The 18,768-nt window shown below is 29.9% G+C and overlaps 1 protein-coding gene across 1 annotated transcript; it reads right to left on the reverse strand.

The window, feature by feature from the left end:
- Positions 1–12,224: 12,224 nt before the first annotated feature.
- Positions 12,225–18,442, reverse strand: IleRS (Isoleucyl-tRNA synthetase). Its single transcript, XM_065506333.1, has 6 exons — positions 18,338–18,442; positions 18,084–18,268; positions 17,322–17,940; positions 14,547–16,030; positions 13,995–14,487; positions 12,225–13,508 (listed from the first exon to the last, which is right to left on the reverse strand). The coding sequence occupies exons 2-6, from the start codon at positions 18,245–18,247 to the stop codon at positions 12,573–12,575; spliced, it is 3,696 nt and encodes a 1,231-aa protein (XP_065362405.1). The 5' UTR covers positions 18,248–18,268; positions 18,338–18,442; the 3' UTR covers positions 12,225–12,572.
- Positions 18,443–18,768: the final 326 nt, after the last annotated feature.

Here is an 18,768-nt window from a genome sequence, read left to right on the forward strand (position 1 = left end):
GAAATTTCAAATATTAATCTTAAATATAAACATTGATTTATTTAAACAAAAAGATAAATCTTAACAAAAATTATCAATTTACAAAAGTAATCATATGAACAAAATAATAATATACAAATTATCAAGATAATACAGACATTATAATATAAATATACTAATAATATTAACAATTTTTTTAAATATAAATTTATATGTAAATTAATATAAGTTTATAATTTCATTATTTAAATGTAATCAAGAAAAATTTATGATTTTATATTTATATAAAAAAATTATTATCAGATAAATATGAGATCTAGTTTAGTTAAGATTTGTTTATGATTTATATTATCATTATGGTTTTTAGATATTTTATTAATATTTTAGATTTAGTTTAATTCAGGTAATTTATTTAGTGATTTAGTTTTATTTATTTATCTGGTATTATTATTTATAAATGTAGTTATTAAGATTTTGTTTATTTAGTTTTATGTATTATGAGTTATAATTTATTTGTTTATGTATTTATTGATTTATGTATTTATTTAGTTATAGTTATTTATTTATTCACGTATTTATTAAGTTATTTATTTAGTTATTTTGTTATTTAGTTATATAATTATATAATTATTTATTAATTTAGTTATTAAGTTATTTAGCTATTTAGTTATTTATTTAGACTAGTTATTTATTTATTATTAAGTATATTAATATTTAAACATTATATCAAATATTTTAATAGCATATTTAAATCTATTGAAATATTTGTAATTTTATTTGAAATTTTCTTAGAATATTGAATTTTATAATATATTTAGATTTAGGTTATTAAAAATAATTAAGTATCTTCAACTCAACTAAACTAATTCGTGTAAAAAAAAAATTTTGTTCTTTTGTTATTTATTTAATTAGAAAAATATCTCAAATTTTGTTAATTTTATCATTACAATTCACGAATTAATTTAGTTACAGTTATTATTAGATCTATATAGTGAAAAATAAAAATAATTTGATAAATATGAATATATAACGTATTACATTAAGTTTGTTATATGATATGTATATGTATGTCGATATATTTTTGTACAAATATCTAGATATTCATATATATATACATAAGATTTAATATTTTTATATTTTTGAAATATTTCTTATTTTTTTTTTTATGTTTATTAGGAAGATAATTTAATTATAATGAATATATTAATAAATATTGTTATTTGGTTTGTAAATAAGGTTAAGTATTTAGTTTTATATATTTTTTTTTTTGGAATTCTTTTAAAATACACTACATATAACAATTAAACATTTACATAAAATACAGTAAATACATAACAGTTATTGATCACGTTATAGACGGTCATCAAATATGACATTCAAGGTCAATTAGGTCGTTACAATGTCAGCGGTTTCGTGTAACGGTCAATTTTTTATGCGCTTACCCAGTTCTTCTTCGTTTGTCGATTTGTGTATAACCAAGATAAAAAAACAGTATTCCCAGCCTTGGATTTATTTTGTGTCGTCTGTCTGTGCTTATGGCGAATTCATAAAAAGCTCCTTTATGTGTTGTTGTCTTTGCTACGCTAATATTTTTGGGCTTCAACTCTATGTGGCTCGGGGTCATTGATTACTACCTTTTTTAGGAAACACAAGATTATTCACTATGTATTTTATTTTTTTGTTTTGATTAGAATATTTGATCATATGCAAAGTAACAACATAATAATTAATATATAATTATTGAAATAATTATGATTAAAGAAAATGCTTGTTACATTGTATATGATTGTAACTAGTACACTTCACAAAACACAGAATCATTTGAAATTATTTGAGAATCTTTAAATTTTGTTCTTACCTTGTTCAATCTTGTTAAATATACTATAATAGTATGTCTAAATTACTTGTTTTTTTTTCTTTTAACTTTCGATTAGGGTAGAAATTTAAGTGTTATAAGATAACTAACTCAAGAAAAATTATTTTTAAATCTTTATACACTTGTGTTTTTTTTTTTTTTTAAGAACTTGGGCAAACACTTTAGCAAACACTTGGGCAAACACCACGCACTTTGCTACTTAACCTTGTAATGATTATTGCAAACTTGTAAAGTGCGTGTTGAAGCCTAGGTTAACGCTCATTCCCCACCTCCCCTTTGGTTTTTCATTTCCTATTGTTTCAAGAACACTTGTAGGTCATTACATGATTTTTGTAAGGTTGGTTATTGTGATTGATCACTTTTATTTCATCATGAAACGCCACTGCCCTCTATACGTCATTAATCTTTTGTATAGGTCTCATTAAATATGTCAATGAGAAAGTCAGACAAAGCGAATTAAAGATATAAATTCGCCTTGAATGTCAGGCAACAATGAAACATAAACAATAGTGTGTTGAGTTACGAACACAGCTGATTATTATTTGGTTTTTTATTTTAACAAATATTAAACTGAAAGTTTGCAAGTTTTATAGTGTTCCACTGGTTTTTTCAATTTAAATCCAGTAAAATAAATAATGGAAATGGAAAGTGGCGGGTACCACAAAAGTGCCACATTGTTCCAACTATGTGCTGATCACTATGGAAATGTTTTTTTATTTATTAAAAGAGGAGACGTTACCGTCACATTGTTTATTGCAACCGAATGTATATTTTCTATTCATTTTTTTTAGTTTTTGTATACATATATTTACAGAATATACAGTGATTGATAAAACAATGGAAACTTTTCCAAATATTTCATTAGTGGCCTAAAATCTGAAATAATTTTTTAAAAAATTTCAACATTTTTGTAGTATTTTATTTGTATACTTTTATTAACTTAATTTAACAAAAAAAACAAAGGACATAATTAATTAAATTCTAAAAATGAGAAAACAAAATTAAAAGATTTCTTTATGACGGCATTCACAAAACAATGGAAACTTAGGTATTATTTTAACAAATATGGTCTAAACTTTGCAATAACTCAATATTTTGTTGGGTATCCCTTATTTTTTATAACTGCTACACATCGACGATGCATTGAACCAATTAAAGAGTCAATGGTCTCCTTTGAAATATTTTGTTATTCCATTATAACCGCCTCCGATAAATCTTCCTTCCTGGTGTAATTTTGGGTCCTTATTTTACGATCTACAATTTCCCATAGATTTTCTATGGGATTGAGATCTGGCGATTGGGCAGGCCACTTCAAAACACTTACCTCGTTGAATTGTAACCGCTTGGTTACAACACTAGAGGTGTGTTTCGGGTCGTTGTCGTGTTGGAATCTCCAAACTAGGGGCATATTTTCCTCAGCGTATGGATACATAACATCGTTTAATATGGTTCTGTATCCTATACCTGTCATGGTATCTGTTATAATATGAATTGGGCCCATACCTTGCCCTGAAAAACATCCCCATACCATAATATTGCCACCGCCAAACTTTACAGTCTTATTTGTGTACTTTGGATCTAATCTTTTTCCTTTGGTCGTCTTAAAAATGTTCTCCCATCACTGCCTCTTAAATTGTATTTGGATTCGTCGGAAAAGAGGACAGTATTCCATTTCTGTATCAACCAGTTTAAATGATCCCTGGCAAATTGTAGACGAGCAGAACGGTTCTTTTTAGAAATGAGTGGTTTTTTCACAGGACGATAGCAACCAAGACCAGCCTCATTTGCCCTGCGACTAACTGTTCGGGTACTTATTTCTAATTGTAGGCTATTAACAACCTCTCGAGGAGTTATTCTTGGGAATTTCTTCAACTCTCTCGCTATTAAATTATCTTGTCTAGGAGTAGTCTTGCGAGGTCTTCCACCTAAATGTTGAGTTTTTACAGAACCGGTCTCACGAAATTTCTTTATAATTTTTAAAACTGCTGATTTATTTATTTATTGAATATTTGTCACAGATACTTTTCTGTTTTAAACCAGCTTTAAAATTGTTAATAATTTTATTTTTTAAGTCTTCACAAATCTTAACTTTAGCCACTTTCCTTAACTTTGAAAAAAGCAATTATGCGAAAAACTTAGAAAAAGAAATTGTGAAAAATTACAAGAATTTAAAAATAAAATAACTGTAAACAGGATGCTTTTTACATCGTTCTTTTAAATATTATTTTCGTTTTACACTTCTTTCTTGCAGAAGTTTAAAAGTTTCCATTGTTTTGTCAGTAGCGAAATAGTGAATATTTTTAATTTTGTTCCCTTTTTTCAGAGTATAATTAATTATGTTGTTTGTTTTTCAGTTAATTTATATAAATAAAACTTTGCAAGTAAAATACTAAAAAAAAAATTATTTTTTACTGATTGCTTAGGCCAGATCATCAGGAAACCTTTTCCCAAAAGGTTTTAGAAAAACTAAAGATATTATACAAATAAAACACTAGATTGAATGAGAATTACAGACACTCAAGCTTTATTTGTAAAAATATCAAAGCTTAAACAAAACACCAACAATAAACAGTGAGTTTATATTTCCTTACATTCCCTACTACAATTGGTTGGTTTCAACTAATTTTCAATTGATATTTCTAGTTAATAGTAAAATTAATTTATCTCTCATATGTTAATGGAATTCTGTTCAATTTACGTTTTAAAAAATAAAAAATTTATATTTAATTGTCCTTTCTCTTTTATTTAATATTCATATTTGTATATCCTTTAACATTGTGTTGATTTTAGTTTTGAACTGTTTAAAATAAATAGTTTCCTCTTAACAATGAGTGGTGGTTATATCCTGAATACGAGTACATTGTTTTTTATATATGGGGTGTTTGTATGTATTACAGGTTATTGCCGAATTTCACATTTACGGTTTGTTAAACATTGTCTACGAAGTTTAACACACCCTACATCATTTTAGTCGTCATGTAAATATGTTAATAGTCATTAAATACAAAGCAAAACAATTTGCAATGTTTAGCTCGTCACATTCCAAAAGTAATGTTAATTTTAAGTAGTTTTTTTATTAAGCGCTCTTATCTTTAAATTTAAATAAAGCAATGTGTGTGTGATATATCATTGCTCGCCATTGACGGTTATGGACCAATGACGCCGCCACCCCAAAATCCACACCAGTGACTTTTTCGGGATGAATTGGACACTCTTGGAGCTAATGAGATTTGGTATCGACCCAAATTTGGCAATTTTGTTTATTGACGTTCCCATTCATCCGTAAAATGGGCGAAGCGCGCTGAACGTTTTAATATTTGCACGTGTTGTGGAACGCCATATGGTTATTTGGCAAAACAATCTGTATAACTGACAGTCAATTCGGCAGATCTACCTTCACAATATGGCCGCTATTAACTATCAAAGTTCGGAGTGCCTACTAGAAGACCCTTTTACGATTTTACAAAATAATTTACATATAAGAAATTAAATTAAAGTACTGAATAAACAAACCGAATAACTGTCAGTCAATTCAACAGATGTATATTACACAAAATGGCCGCTACACTAAGAGAAATATGACGATCTAAATATAAGAAAAAAATTCTTGAATTTAGATTGCAAAAATTTTCAAGTTTTAATCTTAAATTATGGTCAGTAAGATTTACGTTCTCAAATTTAAGAATAATTTCTTGATTTGTAGAACGCATTCTAAAATTCAAGACGTAATCTTAATTTTAAGATTGTATTTTTGAATTTAAGAACATATTCTCAAAGTTTAGATTGAATTCTTGTTTTTTTAGAAATTTGACAATAATGAAAGCTTGTTGTGTAATAATTTGCCAAACGCTGATCGAAGTAGACGTGTTTAAAAAAAGTAAACAAAATATTTAGTTAATAATAGAAAATCAGAACTCAGACGAACTAGTTCTTATAAGTATATCTGTGAGTGAAGATTTCTTGACACTGGCTGATGGACAATATCATCTGAGCAGAACGCCGTAAGAAAGGATACACTTTCATACTTTTCCGATATTTGCGAAGTTTTTCCCACTGTGAATGAACTTAAGGTAATTTCGTTATAGATTTTATTACAAAATTATTATTAAAGCTGCATCATTCAACAACAATAGCCTAGTTACAAGCTCATCTCGTTTGGATGAAGAAGAAATTGCTAAAATGGGATCAACAAATCAAATGCAAAGTTCTGAAATTGATGAATCAGTTGCAGCTGCTTATAAACTATACTTGAGCAGAGATAGCTCTGATTGGGAAGAAGTTTGTCATAAATGAAAACTCACATACAGTGTGTTCCAGAAAGATTTGGCAAAAATAGGAAGTCTTGAGTTACTACGAAGGTAGCCAAAAATAAGTCATTCAAGAGTGCCGGAATTGGTAAGAAAGTTGTTTACGATTGCTAATTTCAGATTAAGTTATTTTCCCTTACAAATTTCAGATTAAAATTGACTTTCAAACTATGTACCCAGGAAAAGATCAATTTTGTTAATTCAAAACGAAGAAGTTTATGTTATTTGCAACGCAATCCTTAAAAGAGTTCGATAAACACTTCCAATCGTATGAAGTTGGTTCTTTACTTAGTAAAATGTATGTATATTATTAAAATTTCTGATTTTGTTAGCCTTCCTTTACATTTATATCCAATCAATAATGGAAGAACATATGTAAGACCAAAGTTGATATAATTTTAAGTATGTATTATAATATAATTGCGTTTTATTTAAATACATAAATATTCAAATATAAATAAAAATATAATACATTTATTTCGACATTCTAATTCAATTTGTTTAATATTAATTATTAAGATTACATTCTTAACAATTTAAGAATACAATCTTAAATTAAGTTTTTGAACAAGACTATGTTCTTAAAACCGATCTCAAATCAAGAACTTCGTTAAGATTACATTCTTAAATTTTGCAAAAGGTATTCTTAATTTAAGATTGTAAATAAGAAAACAATCTTAAAATAAGCAATAGTAAAACAATAAGATTTTATTCTTGAATTAAGAATTTTCGCATTTAACAGACTATTAAGATTGAAATGCTTTGATTTTGGACGTAAAATCTTGATTTTAGCACGTTTTTTCCCTTAGTGTATTAACTGTCAAAATTCGGAAGTCACTATTGGAAGACCTTTTATATTTTTATGAATTTACAAAAAAATTTACATATAAGAAATTCAATTTAAGTACATACTTTTTTATACCCTTCACCTTCGTGAGAATGGTATACATATATAAGTTTGTCATTCCGTTTGTAATTTCTACATTTTTCATTTCCGACCCTATAAAGTATATATATTCTGGATCCTTATAGATAGCGGAGTCGATTAAGCCATGTCCGTCTGTCTGTCTGTCTGTCTGTTGAAATCAATTTTCTGAAGACCCCAGATATCTTCGGGATCCAAATCTTCAATAATTCTGTCTGACATGCTTTCGAAAATTTTGCTATTTAAAATCAGCAAAATCGGTCCACAAATGGCTGAGATATGAGGAAAAAAACCGAGACAACCTCGATTTTTTACCTATTTTTGACCTACATATATCTGGATTACTAACCCATTAATATAGACAATATGGATATATAATGATAGATATTTCAAAGACATTTGCAACGACTATATAAGACCATAGTAAGTTGGACCTACAAGGGACAAAATCGGAAAAAAAAATTTTAACCCGAATTTTTTTTTCACAAAAAAAATTTAAAAAACAAAAAAATTTAAAATAACAATCGAAAATTTTTTTTTCCAAAAAATGAAAAAAACAACTGGAAAAAAAATAAAATTTTGTTTACCTAAAAATATTTAAAATTTTTAAGTATAATTTGGTGAAGGGTATATAAGATTCGGCACAGCCGAATATAGCACTCTTACTTGTTTTATTTTGATTTAAAACTAGAAGAGAAATAATACCCAATTTAAATTTATTCTCCTATATAAGATACAATCAAGTCTATATTACCAGTTGTTGTTATACAGAATACAGCGATTGACTCTATTTGTAGATTTTTTCCTTTTATACCATGTATATTTTCAAAGGAAATCCCATTTGAATCATATTAAAACATAAATACACAAAACATGACTAATTCAAAGGGGTTATTGTTGAAAAATGAATGAATAACATTCTCAAGTATCTTTCACAATATTCCATCGACATAACTCATCAGTACAGAGTATCAAATAAAGAAATTTAAAATAGTATTTAACATCCAAATATGTAGACCCAACTGGAAGTCGGAAAATCTCAATGATTTCTATAGTACTTTTTTAATAAAAAAATGTATTATCGTCGTTGTTAACCACTCATTGCGAAAAGAAGTTTTTAACAGATACATTGTACGTTATTTGTCATTTCAAATCTGCTTTTGTTCTAGCTGTCGCTTTAATTATGCGATATTTGTAAGCAAATTAACTTAAAATAATTTAAAAACAAAAATACCAAAATGAAATATCCTCCTGATCCCAGCAAAAATTTTGTGAATTTTTGTAATGACAACTAGTTATTTCATGCATTCTTTTGTAAGGAGTGGTGGTTACCCAGCACATTATTTTATTTACTAGAATAAGTACTTATTTTTATACAGGCTGGTAATGAACTTTTGCATTTAGCACAGCTATCTAGTGTGTTTGACTGGAAAACGGGAGGTTAGTGGTTCGCCACCTGTCAAAGCCATTAATTTTTTGTTCATATAATATTCATTATATGTTAATGTTAAAACTATTGTTAACTTCCAATAAAATAACTCGTACATGGAGCAGTGAGTTAGCAGCTTGACTATCAAACACAAGCAAATAATGTGACTGTTCGATTCCCACACAAGGCAATATTTTTTGTGTTTTTTTTTAGCTACATATTCTTGTTGTGAATTTACTACTTATTTCTCAACTGATTGTAAGTACATTTGTAAGCTTGACCCCTGAATTTTTTAAAAATCTCGAACAACGGTAAGTAGTTTTTCAGTCAAATAATAAGTAGTTATCGCTTTGCTCCAATTATACTTGCTGGCTTACTAGGTAAGTAAAGTTTTTGCTGGGATGTTACTAATAAGAAAATTTACAGCATATTTATATTAATTCTAATGGACCTATCTATCTTATAATAAATCGTATAGAAATTTAAAATAATTTTTCAAATGTCTCGCCATTCCTCATTAAAAACGTTATTGAGTTGTGATGGAGAAGTTGCAGATTCCAACAATTACACAGGTCAACAGCAAAAACGGCTTGACTGACCATTATATAGATTTGATACATCCTGTACAAAAATGGTAAAACTTTTCAATTCTATGGGTAGATTTTTTTTAAAAATGTTTAAGTAAATTTATAAATTTTTTAAGACGTTTCTCCACATAATTAATGATGATAACTCAAAAAGGGTTAATCCGATATTATTAAAATAAACTTAGAAAAGTTGAGACTTACATAACCTTTAATCCGTTTACATATTGCGTTTCAATCGCCTCAGTAGTTTCGGAGTTAAAATAACAAATTTAAGCCAAAATTTTTTTTTTTGTTTTAAAAAACTCATGGATAATCGAAAACTTCAGAAATTAATTTATCGCAAAGCCTCATATAATAGCAACAAAATGAGATATCGGTTATGAAAATGGATTGATTCTATTCGAATTTATTCAGAATTAAGTGAATTCGCTCATTTTCAAAAAAATTTTGTTTTTTGTTTGATATACATAAAATTGAGTAGTTAGTGTTCTTCTTTTGAATGATTGAATTTAGTCTACATATATTGCGTTTCAATCGGCTCAGTAGTTTCGGAGTTATAATAACAAATTGAAGCAAAATATATATTTTTTACGTGAAAATAGCAATTTTTTGTTTTAAAAAAATCATAAATGCCTTCTTTCTGCACTACAAAGTGCACACACGTGTCAAATGACCAAAATATATAAATTGGAGTCAGCCAAGTGATAAGACATTTGTGACAACTACTGTCTTTAAGGGATAACTGCTTAGGACATCAACTGCATTGCCAGTGTATACTTGTACATTATAAAGTGTGTGTGTATTTTTGCGAATTGATAAACGTGTATTAAAACACTGAGTGACTATTTGAACTGTTGAAGTTGTTGTACATTTTAAATAAATAAAGAGTTGTTACAAATTTTAAACTAATAAACGGCTTTTATTTGCACTCAAAAGTATCCGGTTTATCACAAAGGAAACGATTATTGGACCCAAGTGAGCTGTACGAGATGAAGGTTTTGGACGGTTTATTTAAAGGAAATAAAGCACGTTTTTAAAAGGTAAAAACGTAACAATATTAAAGTTTCGTATGTCATACCAGAAAATTCTGTAATAAAAACATATCGATGGCCTATATTCAAAACCCGCTATCTTTGATTTTAACGAAAATGTCTTTTTGATGGTAAAATATTCAGTAAAACAGCCCTTTGTAAATTTCATAACAAACATATTTTATTTTACTGTTTTAATTGCATTTTTGTTATTTTTCTATCATATACAATCTCTTTTCAAATAATTAATTTTCCAACTTTTTTTTGGAATAATTTCTTCTGCTATTCTTTTTTTTCTTACTAACTTTTACATGCTGAACATGAATATTACATTTTTCAAACATTTATCAAAATAGCGAATGCCGATTCTGAATTGAATTACCATCAAAATATTTTTCCTTTTTGTTTTTGGAAAATATAATGTCTATGGCATAAAAATAAATGGTAAAATTTGGAGTATTCTTAAAAAAGTGTCTACTTTTAAAGTGTCATCTATTATTTTGCGATAATTTACACCAATTGAACTCCAAAAAAACTTAAAAAAGCAAAACAAAAACATTTTTCTATAACTATTCTTTATTGTTAATTTTTTTTAAATTATGTTGTTTTATTAAATAAATCACGTTAAAAACTGACAGATTGCATAAATGAAATCAAAATAATTTAATTTTATTAAAATGCAAAATACTCTATCTAATAATTTTCATATTTTGAGAAGAAACCCCCTCTATCTATCATAAAGTCCACAATAATGCTAAAATGTTGGAAGCAATTATATGTGAGATTCAGTAGTTGCTTGATAAAAATATTGTAGAATACCGAATTTTAATAACTGACTCTTTCATCTACCCATGCTATAAGAAATTTACACAATAATAAAAATGACTATGCCAACTCTTTAATTGATAATTATAATCATATGGATCCCAGGACATTGTTTAATTCCTGATAATGAATTTACCGACTCCTCGGCAAAATCGAGCCTCAAATCAAGTGTTTATTTAACTAAACTCTCAATACAAGCGATATACTCATCCACTTTAAAAAATCTCTTATTCTTGTAAATGATCAATGATCCAAAACATCTAGTTGGTATAGATATTAATCAGAAAGAATTAATATTAGGGACTACCTTAACCTAAACCCTTACTCATTGCATTATTTTGGTAATAAATACATTAACTGAATTGTACCATTTTTAACAACGTTAGAATCTATTGATGCTTTTTTTATGTAACTTTACTGGAACTACTTTACTAGATTCTAACGAGTAAACCGTTAACGTTGCCTTAAATATTGTTTGCCACCAAATTATGCTTGTTCTTTTAGCATTATAAATACACTCGTCATATTGTCTTCAACAGAAGCAATATGTAGTACATTCACTCAATAAAAAAATGATTTCTTCGTCTCTAATTAAAACTTTAATTTTGTTTTATTTTAATATAAACTTTGGAAAATTGGATTTATGCCAAACACATCCCGAAACCATATATTAAATATAAATCCTATTCAATTAAATTCCTTTCCAACCCATCCATTAACAATATCAACCCTCTTATTAATTTTTTAAAAGCAAACAAGTTTAAAATTGTAACAACTCTTTATTTATTTAAATTTACACAACAACAGTTTAAACAGCCACTATGTGTTTCTATACAAATACACGTTTATAGTTCGTAATAATACACACACTTAAATTACACTTTATAATGTACAACACAGTTGATGTTAACTCTAACAGCGCCCCATGATAAACTGATTCACTACTACAACCGCAGCCACTATTTGTACACAGTGCCATCTTCCTTCGACTAGCCTCATGATAGTTCTTAACGGACAAAACTAGAATATTCAAATTCTAGAGCTTTAAGTTTTTATGTTAGCAGCTTAAACATTTAGTGTTGTCATACTTACAAACAATGCTAATAACTGCGTGCTATCAACATTGTTGATGCTTCTACTTATCAACTGATGGACATGTTTATAAACATGATGAATATTGCAGGCAGTCGCTAATGCAGTTAAATTCAAATCGCTAATGCAATATTTACTTGCCTTGTAAAATATAGTAAAATTAAAACCAATAATTAATTAAAAACTTGTAAACCATTTATTTATTTCGCAGTATTATTTTTAAAGAACTTTTCAATACATTCATTTAATATTTAAGATTATTTTAAAATACAATTCAGATAATAATATTTATTCATTTAATGAAAAATAAAAAAAAATTAAGTAGTATGCAAAAAACTTCAAATAAATAAGAAAATGATGAAAAAAGAGAACGTATACTTAAAAATTGTAAAGCCAAACTTCATTTTATAATAGAAGAAAATATTAAGTAATAAAAATGAAAAAAAAAGAAAAAAATAAATATTAAACTACACAAGAAACCACTACATGAAAATGTGATTAAAGTAAATTTTATAGAGACTTTATGCAGCTAAAGAAAATCCCATGGGATTTTCAGTGAATACAGTCGATCCAGATTTGTTGACAAATTTGCAATAGGGCATATTTGATGCAGCATCTTGAGGGAATTTACAAGCCTCATCGGCGGTACGGGAAACCACTAATAGTTTGCCATTGAGGGAATTATCAATTTGAGTAAGTTCATTGGTTTTTTGTTGATTTACCAAATAAATATTATAGTTGAGGCCATAAACACCAAAAAGATTTTCAATTTCTTGCTTCAACTGCTCTAGGCTAATCAATTGTTTGTTGGCAGAGCTCTCCAGCAGCAATGATGCCTTGTTGGATCTACCAAAACGAGGCGTTAGATCTGATGCTAAAGCAACATTAACCCACTTAAGAACGGGCAATTGTACCTCTTCCGTTGAGCAGATGGTAAGTTTAAGATCAATACCCTTAAGATCTACAGATTCACTAATAATTACACGTTTCTTGGCTGCCTGTGCAGCATTATATTTGCCAAATTCTGATTTAACGGCGGTTTTAATCATTGTGTGATAGTTGCTCATAACCTTAAGTATCTGATCGGCTTCGTTTTTCTTTTGAGCAGAAGCATTCAATTCGTAATAGATCAACACTGGATCGGTAGGTATGAGTTGAGCTTTCTTTTTGAGTTTTTGTACACGATTGATAACTTCACGGGCTAAACCTTCTTCGAGTAACTCCTCATTGGGTGTCATATCCATGAGTACCAATACTTCATTATCACTGTGAGCCTCAAAGTTTGAGCCAACTTGTCCCGAAATGCAATAAATAACACGCACTTCTTCCAACTCAATGCGCTGCTTTTCAATTTCGAAATAGCCTTGAGCCAAATACTTTTGAATTTCTTCATCCTTTAAGGCTTTAATAGCAGCCATAACTGATTTGAAATTACCCTTCAAACGTTGACCCAAAGTCTGAAATTAAAAAAAAACAAATGTTATTTAAATCCATTGAGGGTGCTACATTCGGCTGTACCGAATCTTAATACCCTTCACAAAATTATAAATTATTAAAAAGAATGTTTGGTGAAAAAAATCTTGTTGAAAAGAGGCTGGTGAAAAAAATGTGAGAAATAGTTGAAAATAGGTTTGCTAATATCTTAGCCATTTGTGGGCCGATTTTCTCGATTTAAAATAGCAACCTAAGTTGGACTATAGCGGATATATTGATGTATCATTCATGTATCTTAATTATTTGCGAATATATAAACTTCATGGGGTCGCAAATGAAAAATGTGGAAATTACAAACGGAAAGACAAAATTTTACATAAATATGTATCACAAATCATTAAAATTTCCTAAGTAAAAAATTGATTTTCGTTTATATCTCAGATGTTTATGAACCAATTTAGTAAATAGGAGAAATTACAAAAGAAATGCCAAGCTTAACTACGTCTTACCTTGTGGTCGGGCTCAGCTCTCAATGTTACACCATATTTCTCTTTTTCCGAACTCAATGTCAATTTGCGCACATTCAATTCGCTGAGAATAAAATCTTCCAAACTCTTTATAGCATCTAAACACTTGGGATCTTTGTGTATGACAATGATTTCCGAAACCGGGTATTTAACCGGCAGTGTACGACGATCACGCATGACACGGCCCAATTCCACGACTCCTTGCATAAGACCAACCGATTTCTCAATATCGCTTCTAATAAAATTGCGATTTGAGGTTGGCATCATTTGATAGTGCACAGATTCCGCATTCTCAGTGGCATTCTTAGGTTGGAACAATACCAAACGTTTGAAAATATATTCTGCCAAGAATGGTGTGAAGGGTGCCATCATTTTGGACATGGTATAGAGGACATCGTAGAGTGTATCCAAAGATTGTATACACTGCTCCTTGCCCAGTTCACCCTTGATGCGTCGGCGGTTTAGACGAACATACCTAAAAGCAACGAAAAATTAAATAAAAAGTCTTTGATTGCAATTAAAAAATACTCTTACCAATTAGTTAGCTGATCGATGAATTTCGTTAGTCTCGGCACAACGGTGTACAAACGGTAACCCTTCATTTCGGTAGCAAAGAATTCCAACAAAGATTCTTTGAATGACAAAATCCAAATATCAACAACAGAAGCAGTTTCAATGTTCTTCAAGTGACGCTCCTTGTCATAAGTGTAGAGACTCTTATTTTGCAAGTCTTCCTTTTCGTAACGTACAATATTTTGCAAGAGGAAACGATAAGCATTGTACCATGGTAAGAAAACGTCTTTGATAATATCACGCACACCTTCTTCTTTAAAGCGTAAGTTTTCAGCACGTACAACAGGAGAATTGATCAAATATAAACGCAAAGCATCGGCACCGTATTTATTGACAACTTCCAAGGGATCTGGATAATTCTTCTTACGTTTCGACATCTTCTGGCCATCAGAAGCCAAGACCAAACCATTGGCGATCAGATTCTTAAATGGAGCCTTGTTGAAGAGAGCTGTAGAGATGACAAGCAAAGTGTAAAACCAACCGCGTGTCTGATCAATTCCCTCAGCAATGAAATCGGCTGGGAAATTGGACATAAAGTCTTTTTCGTTTTCGAAGGGGAAATGTTGCTGGGCGAAAGGCATGCTACCAGATTCGAACCAACAATCGAATACAGGAGCAATACGACGCAATGGAGGGTTGCCGGGTATGGCCGAGGGAATTTCAATGGCATCCACAGTCTCACGATGTAAATCGGTAATGCGTTGGCCCGACAATTGTTCCAACTCCTTAATGCTACCCACACATACCATTTCATCGCCACTGGGTGATCTCCAGATGGGTATGGGCGTTCCCCAATAACGGTTGCGGCTGATAGCCCAATCACGGGCATCCTTCAACCAATTACCAAAACGTTTTTCTTTTACGAAATCAGGCACCCAATATGTTTGAGAACTGCAAGCCAAAAGGTTCTTCGACATGTGTTCTACTCTCACAAACCAAGAGGGTACAGCCTTATAAATTAAGGGGGTATCTGAACGCCAACAGAAGGGATAACTATGCTTTACTTGGCCGGCTGATACTAAATGACCATTATTTTTCAAATGAGCAATGATTTGCTTATCGGCATCCTTGACATAGAGACCCTTGAAATCTGTAACTTCATCGGTAAAACGACCAGCATCATCTAAAGGACAAATAACTGCACTGGATTTCGTTATCAAGCCAGCTTGTAAACACACACGGTAATCGTCTTCACCAAAGTAAGGGGCATTGTGAACAATACCGGTACCAGAATCTTCTGTAACATAATCATCGACCAAGACACGGAATGCTCTAACCTCTTGACCACGCTTTTCGAAGTAGGGGAATACAGGTTTGTAATGAGCACCACCTAAAGTTTTGCCAGCAAACTTTTCGATAATTTGATATTCGCTTTCGTTTTTGTACACGTAACTTAAACGGCATTCGGCGAGTATATAAAAGCGGCCTGTTTTGACATCGTTAACCTGCAAGTTATTAACAAATTGAATTTATATTTTAGAGACTGTAATAATATAGGTTAAAATTTTAAGAAAAAAAGGTTATCAATAATGTAAAGTTGGAAATTAGTCCTCGATAATGCTTTTATTTCTAAAACCAAAACCCATACTGCTCGTATACAATTTGTCAAAGAACATTTAAACTGGTCGAGACGGAAATGGAATGATGTTTGCTTGTGGAAAATCAGCAGCAAATTGCAACTAAGTTGGAGCAAATCGAAGCAAATGTAAGTATCAGTAGTTTCACTCTTGCTTTTTATTCTTATGGCTTAATCTAAAATTATAATGGAATCCAAAGTAACTTTCAGAAACGTAGAAGACCCTATCAGCCCAATTATGAATAAAAATTCCCCGGGAGTTTTTTCCCGCGGAATTTTTTATTCATAATTGGGCTGTATATGTCGCATGACTGGTGATACACAAGACAAAAAACATCGATGAAGTCGCCAGCATACTCCCTAGGATACTGTTTACATGTAAATAGTACCAGTGTCAAGCCTTGAGCCCAGTGTCAAGCAATGGAATTATTATTGTATTACACTTTATATCAATAGAATTCTCCATTTTTTAACATAATTGTACTTTATTTCAAGCCAAATTCCCAGATAATGTTAAGTGCGTTAATTTTTAGTTATTTTATCCTTATTGGGAAGGAAATATGTTTTTTATTTCTTATAAGAAATTAATATTTTTTTTTAAATGTATTTGATTTTAATTAGATTTAATTTTTTTCAAATCGATTTCAAATTGAAGAGATATATGTATGTATATGTATATACGGATATTATAATTTTTTTACAAACCATTTCTGAATAAAAACAAATATATGTATTTGGAATATGTGTCGCGTACGAATTATTTACCCTTTTTTAATGACCAATAAGCTACTTTATTTTGGATATTGCCTTGTTTGTATAAAGGTACTTAACTGAATTTTAATAATGTGATCAATTTCTAATCCTATTCTGTTTGTATTTTTCCATTTTGAATTTAATCCTTTCCAGTTCCGAAAAACTGCTTGTTTTTCCTATTAGTTGATACAAAAAAGTAATAACTCGTTTGCTTTTCGTTTATATTTATTTGCGAATAATTTTTTTATTTTAATTTATGCTTTTATATTTTCTGTAATCGAACGTATAGTGGATGGACACATTACAACACTTTTAATGAAAACATTTACCTCATCTTATCTTCTTTAATGCACAATAAAAACCATGTACACGTTATTAAAATTCGAAATGATAAAAATATAACTCACCTTGACATAAATCATATTTGCATTAACGCAACAGGCAAAATTTGAAGGCAATGTCCAAGGAGTAGTTGTCCACACCAAGAAGTATGTATTATCATTGCCAATAGCTTCCAAAGCCACAACAACACAAGGATCAACAACTTCTTTATAATTTTGACCAGATTCAAAATTTGACAACGCCGTGGTACAGGCCGTAGAATAAGGCATAACCTTAACGCCTTGATACACTAGACCCTTGTCGAAGATTTGTTTGAATACCCACCAAATAGACTCCATATACCAGGGATATAAAGTCTTGTAATCATTTTTGAAGTCGATCCATCTGCCCATGCGTGTTACAATATTCTCCCACTCGTTGGCATAACGCATAACAATTTTGCGGCATTCAGCATTGTAGGCAGCAATACCCATTTTGGCTACATCTTCAGGACCACGTATGTTTAAGAGTTTGTCGATTTCAAATTCAACGGGGAGACCATGACAATCCCAACCAAAACGACGATCCACGTGGTAGCCCTGTTGATAGGCGTAGCGTGTTACAATATCTTTAATGGTACCGGCCAAAATATGACCATAATGAGGTAGACCAGTAGCAAAAGGAGGCCCATCATAAAAGGTGTACCTAGAAAATCATAGAGCAATAGTAGTTCTTGTGTTGACTCACACACACCCAAACATACTCTCACACAAATACAGTCTAACCTGTACATTTCTCTTGTAGAAATGATGCAATTTCTGTGTAAATTTCTGCAATTTATAACTTACTTTGGTTTTCCTTTCGATAGCTGCATACACTTTTCGAAAATTTTTTTATCTTTCCATTCGTTCAGCACATGTTGTTCTTCGCCGGGAAATGATATTGTCTCTGGTATACGACACACATCTTCCCTTGTCACTTTGTCAGCGGAGCCGCTTTTGCCAGCCACCATTTTTTAGCACAATTCTTTTAACTAAAATTGTATATGAAAAGAGAATTATAAAACATTTGCATAAGTTTAATAGATAAAATTAAATAAAACCTTTATTATTATTGCAAAAATTAATAGTAAATCCACCGACTGAAAAAACAGCAACGTGCACAAATTCCGATAAACTGCACAAAGAAAAGAGAACGAAAGAATGAGAAATAAAATAGTTGACGAGGAATAGGGTGTTTCATATTAATTTGTAAATTTGTTATATATTTGACATTTTGCAAATTAACCACTTGAGAGGCGGCTAAAGGCCATTTATTCGAAAAAAAATATCCATGAACTTTCTTCTAAATACAACATAACGAGGAAATATATATTTAAACCCCTCTAGAAAACTCAAGTTTTCAAATAAAAGAGCAAATAAATTTCGCTACATCATAAGAAATTTATTTTTAAAATTTTGAACAAAATACGCAAAAATTCATTTTAAATAAATAAAACCAATATATAGTGTTTTTTACATTACATTTTTAATT

The sequence above is a fragment of the Calliphora vicina genome, chromosome 3, assembly GCF_958450345.1.
Source record: "Calliphora vicina chromosome 3, idCalVici1.1, whole genome shotgun sequence".
NCBI classification, from domain to species: domain Eukaryota; kingdom Metazoa; phylum Arthropoda; class Insecta; order Diptera; family Calliphoridae; genus Calliphora; species Calliphora vicina.

Excerpts from the sequence above, each read along its gene's own strand:
- IleRS (XM_065506333.1), bottom strand. The coding sequence starts at position 18,247 with ATGGTGGCTGGCAAAAGCGGCTCCGCTGACAAAGTGACAAGGGAAGAT. Across the intron at positions 16,031-17,321 it reads CAAATATGATTTATGTCAAG|GTTAACGATGTCAAAACAGG; the intron begins GTGAGTTATATT and ends AATAACTTGCAG. Across the intron at positions 14,488-14,546 it reads ATCGATCAGCTAACTAATTG|GTATGTTCGTCTAAACCGCC; the intron begins GTAAGAGTATTT and ends CGTTGCTTTTAG.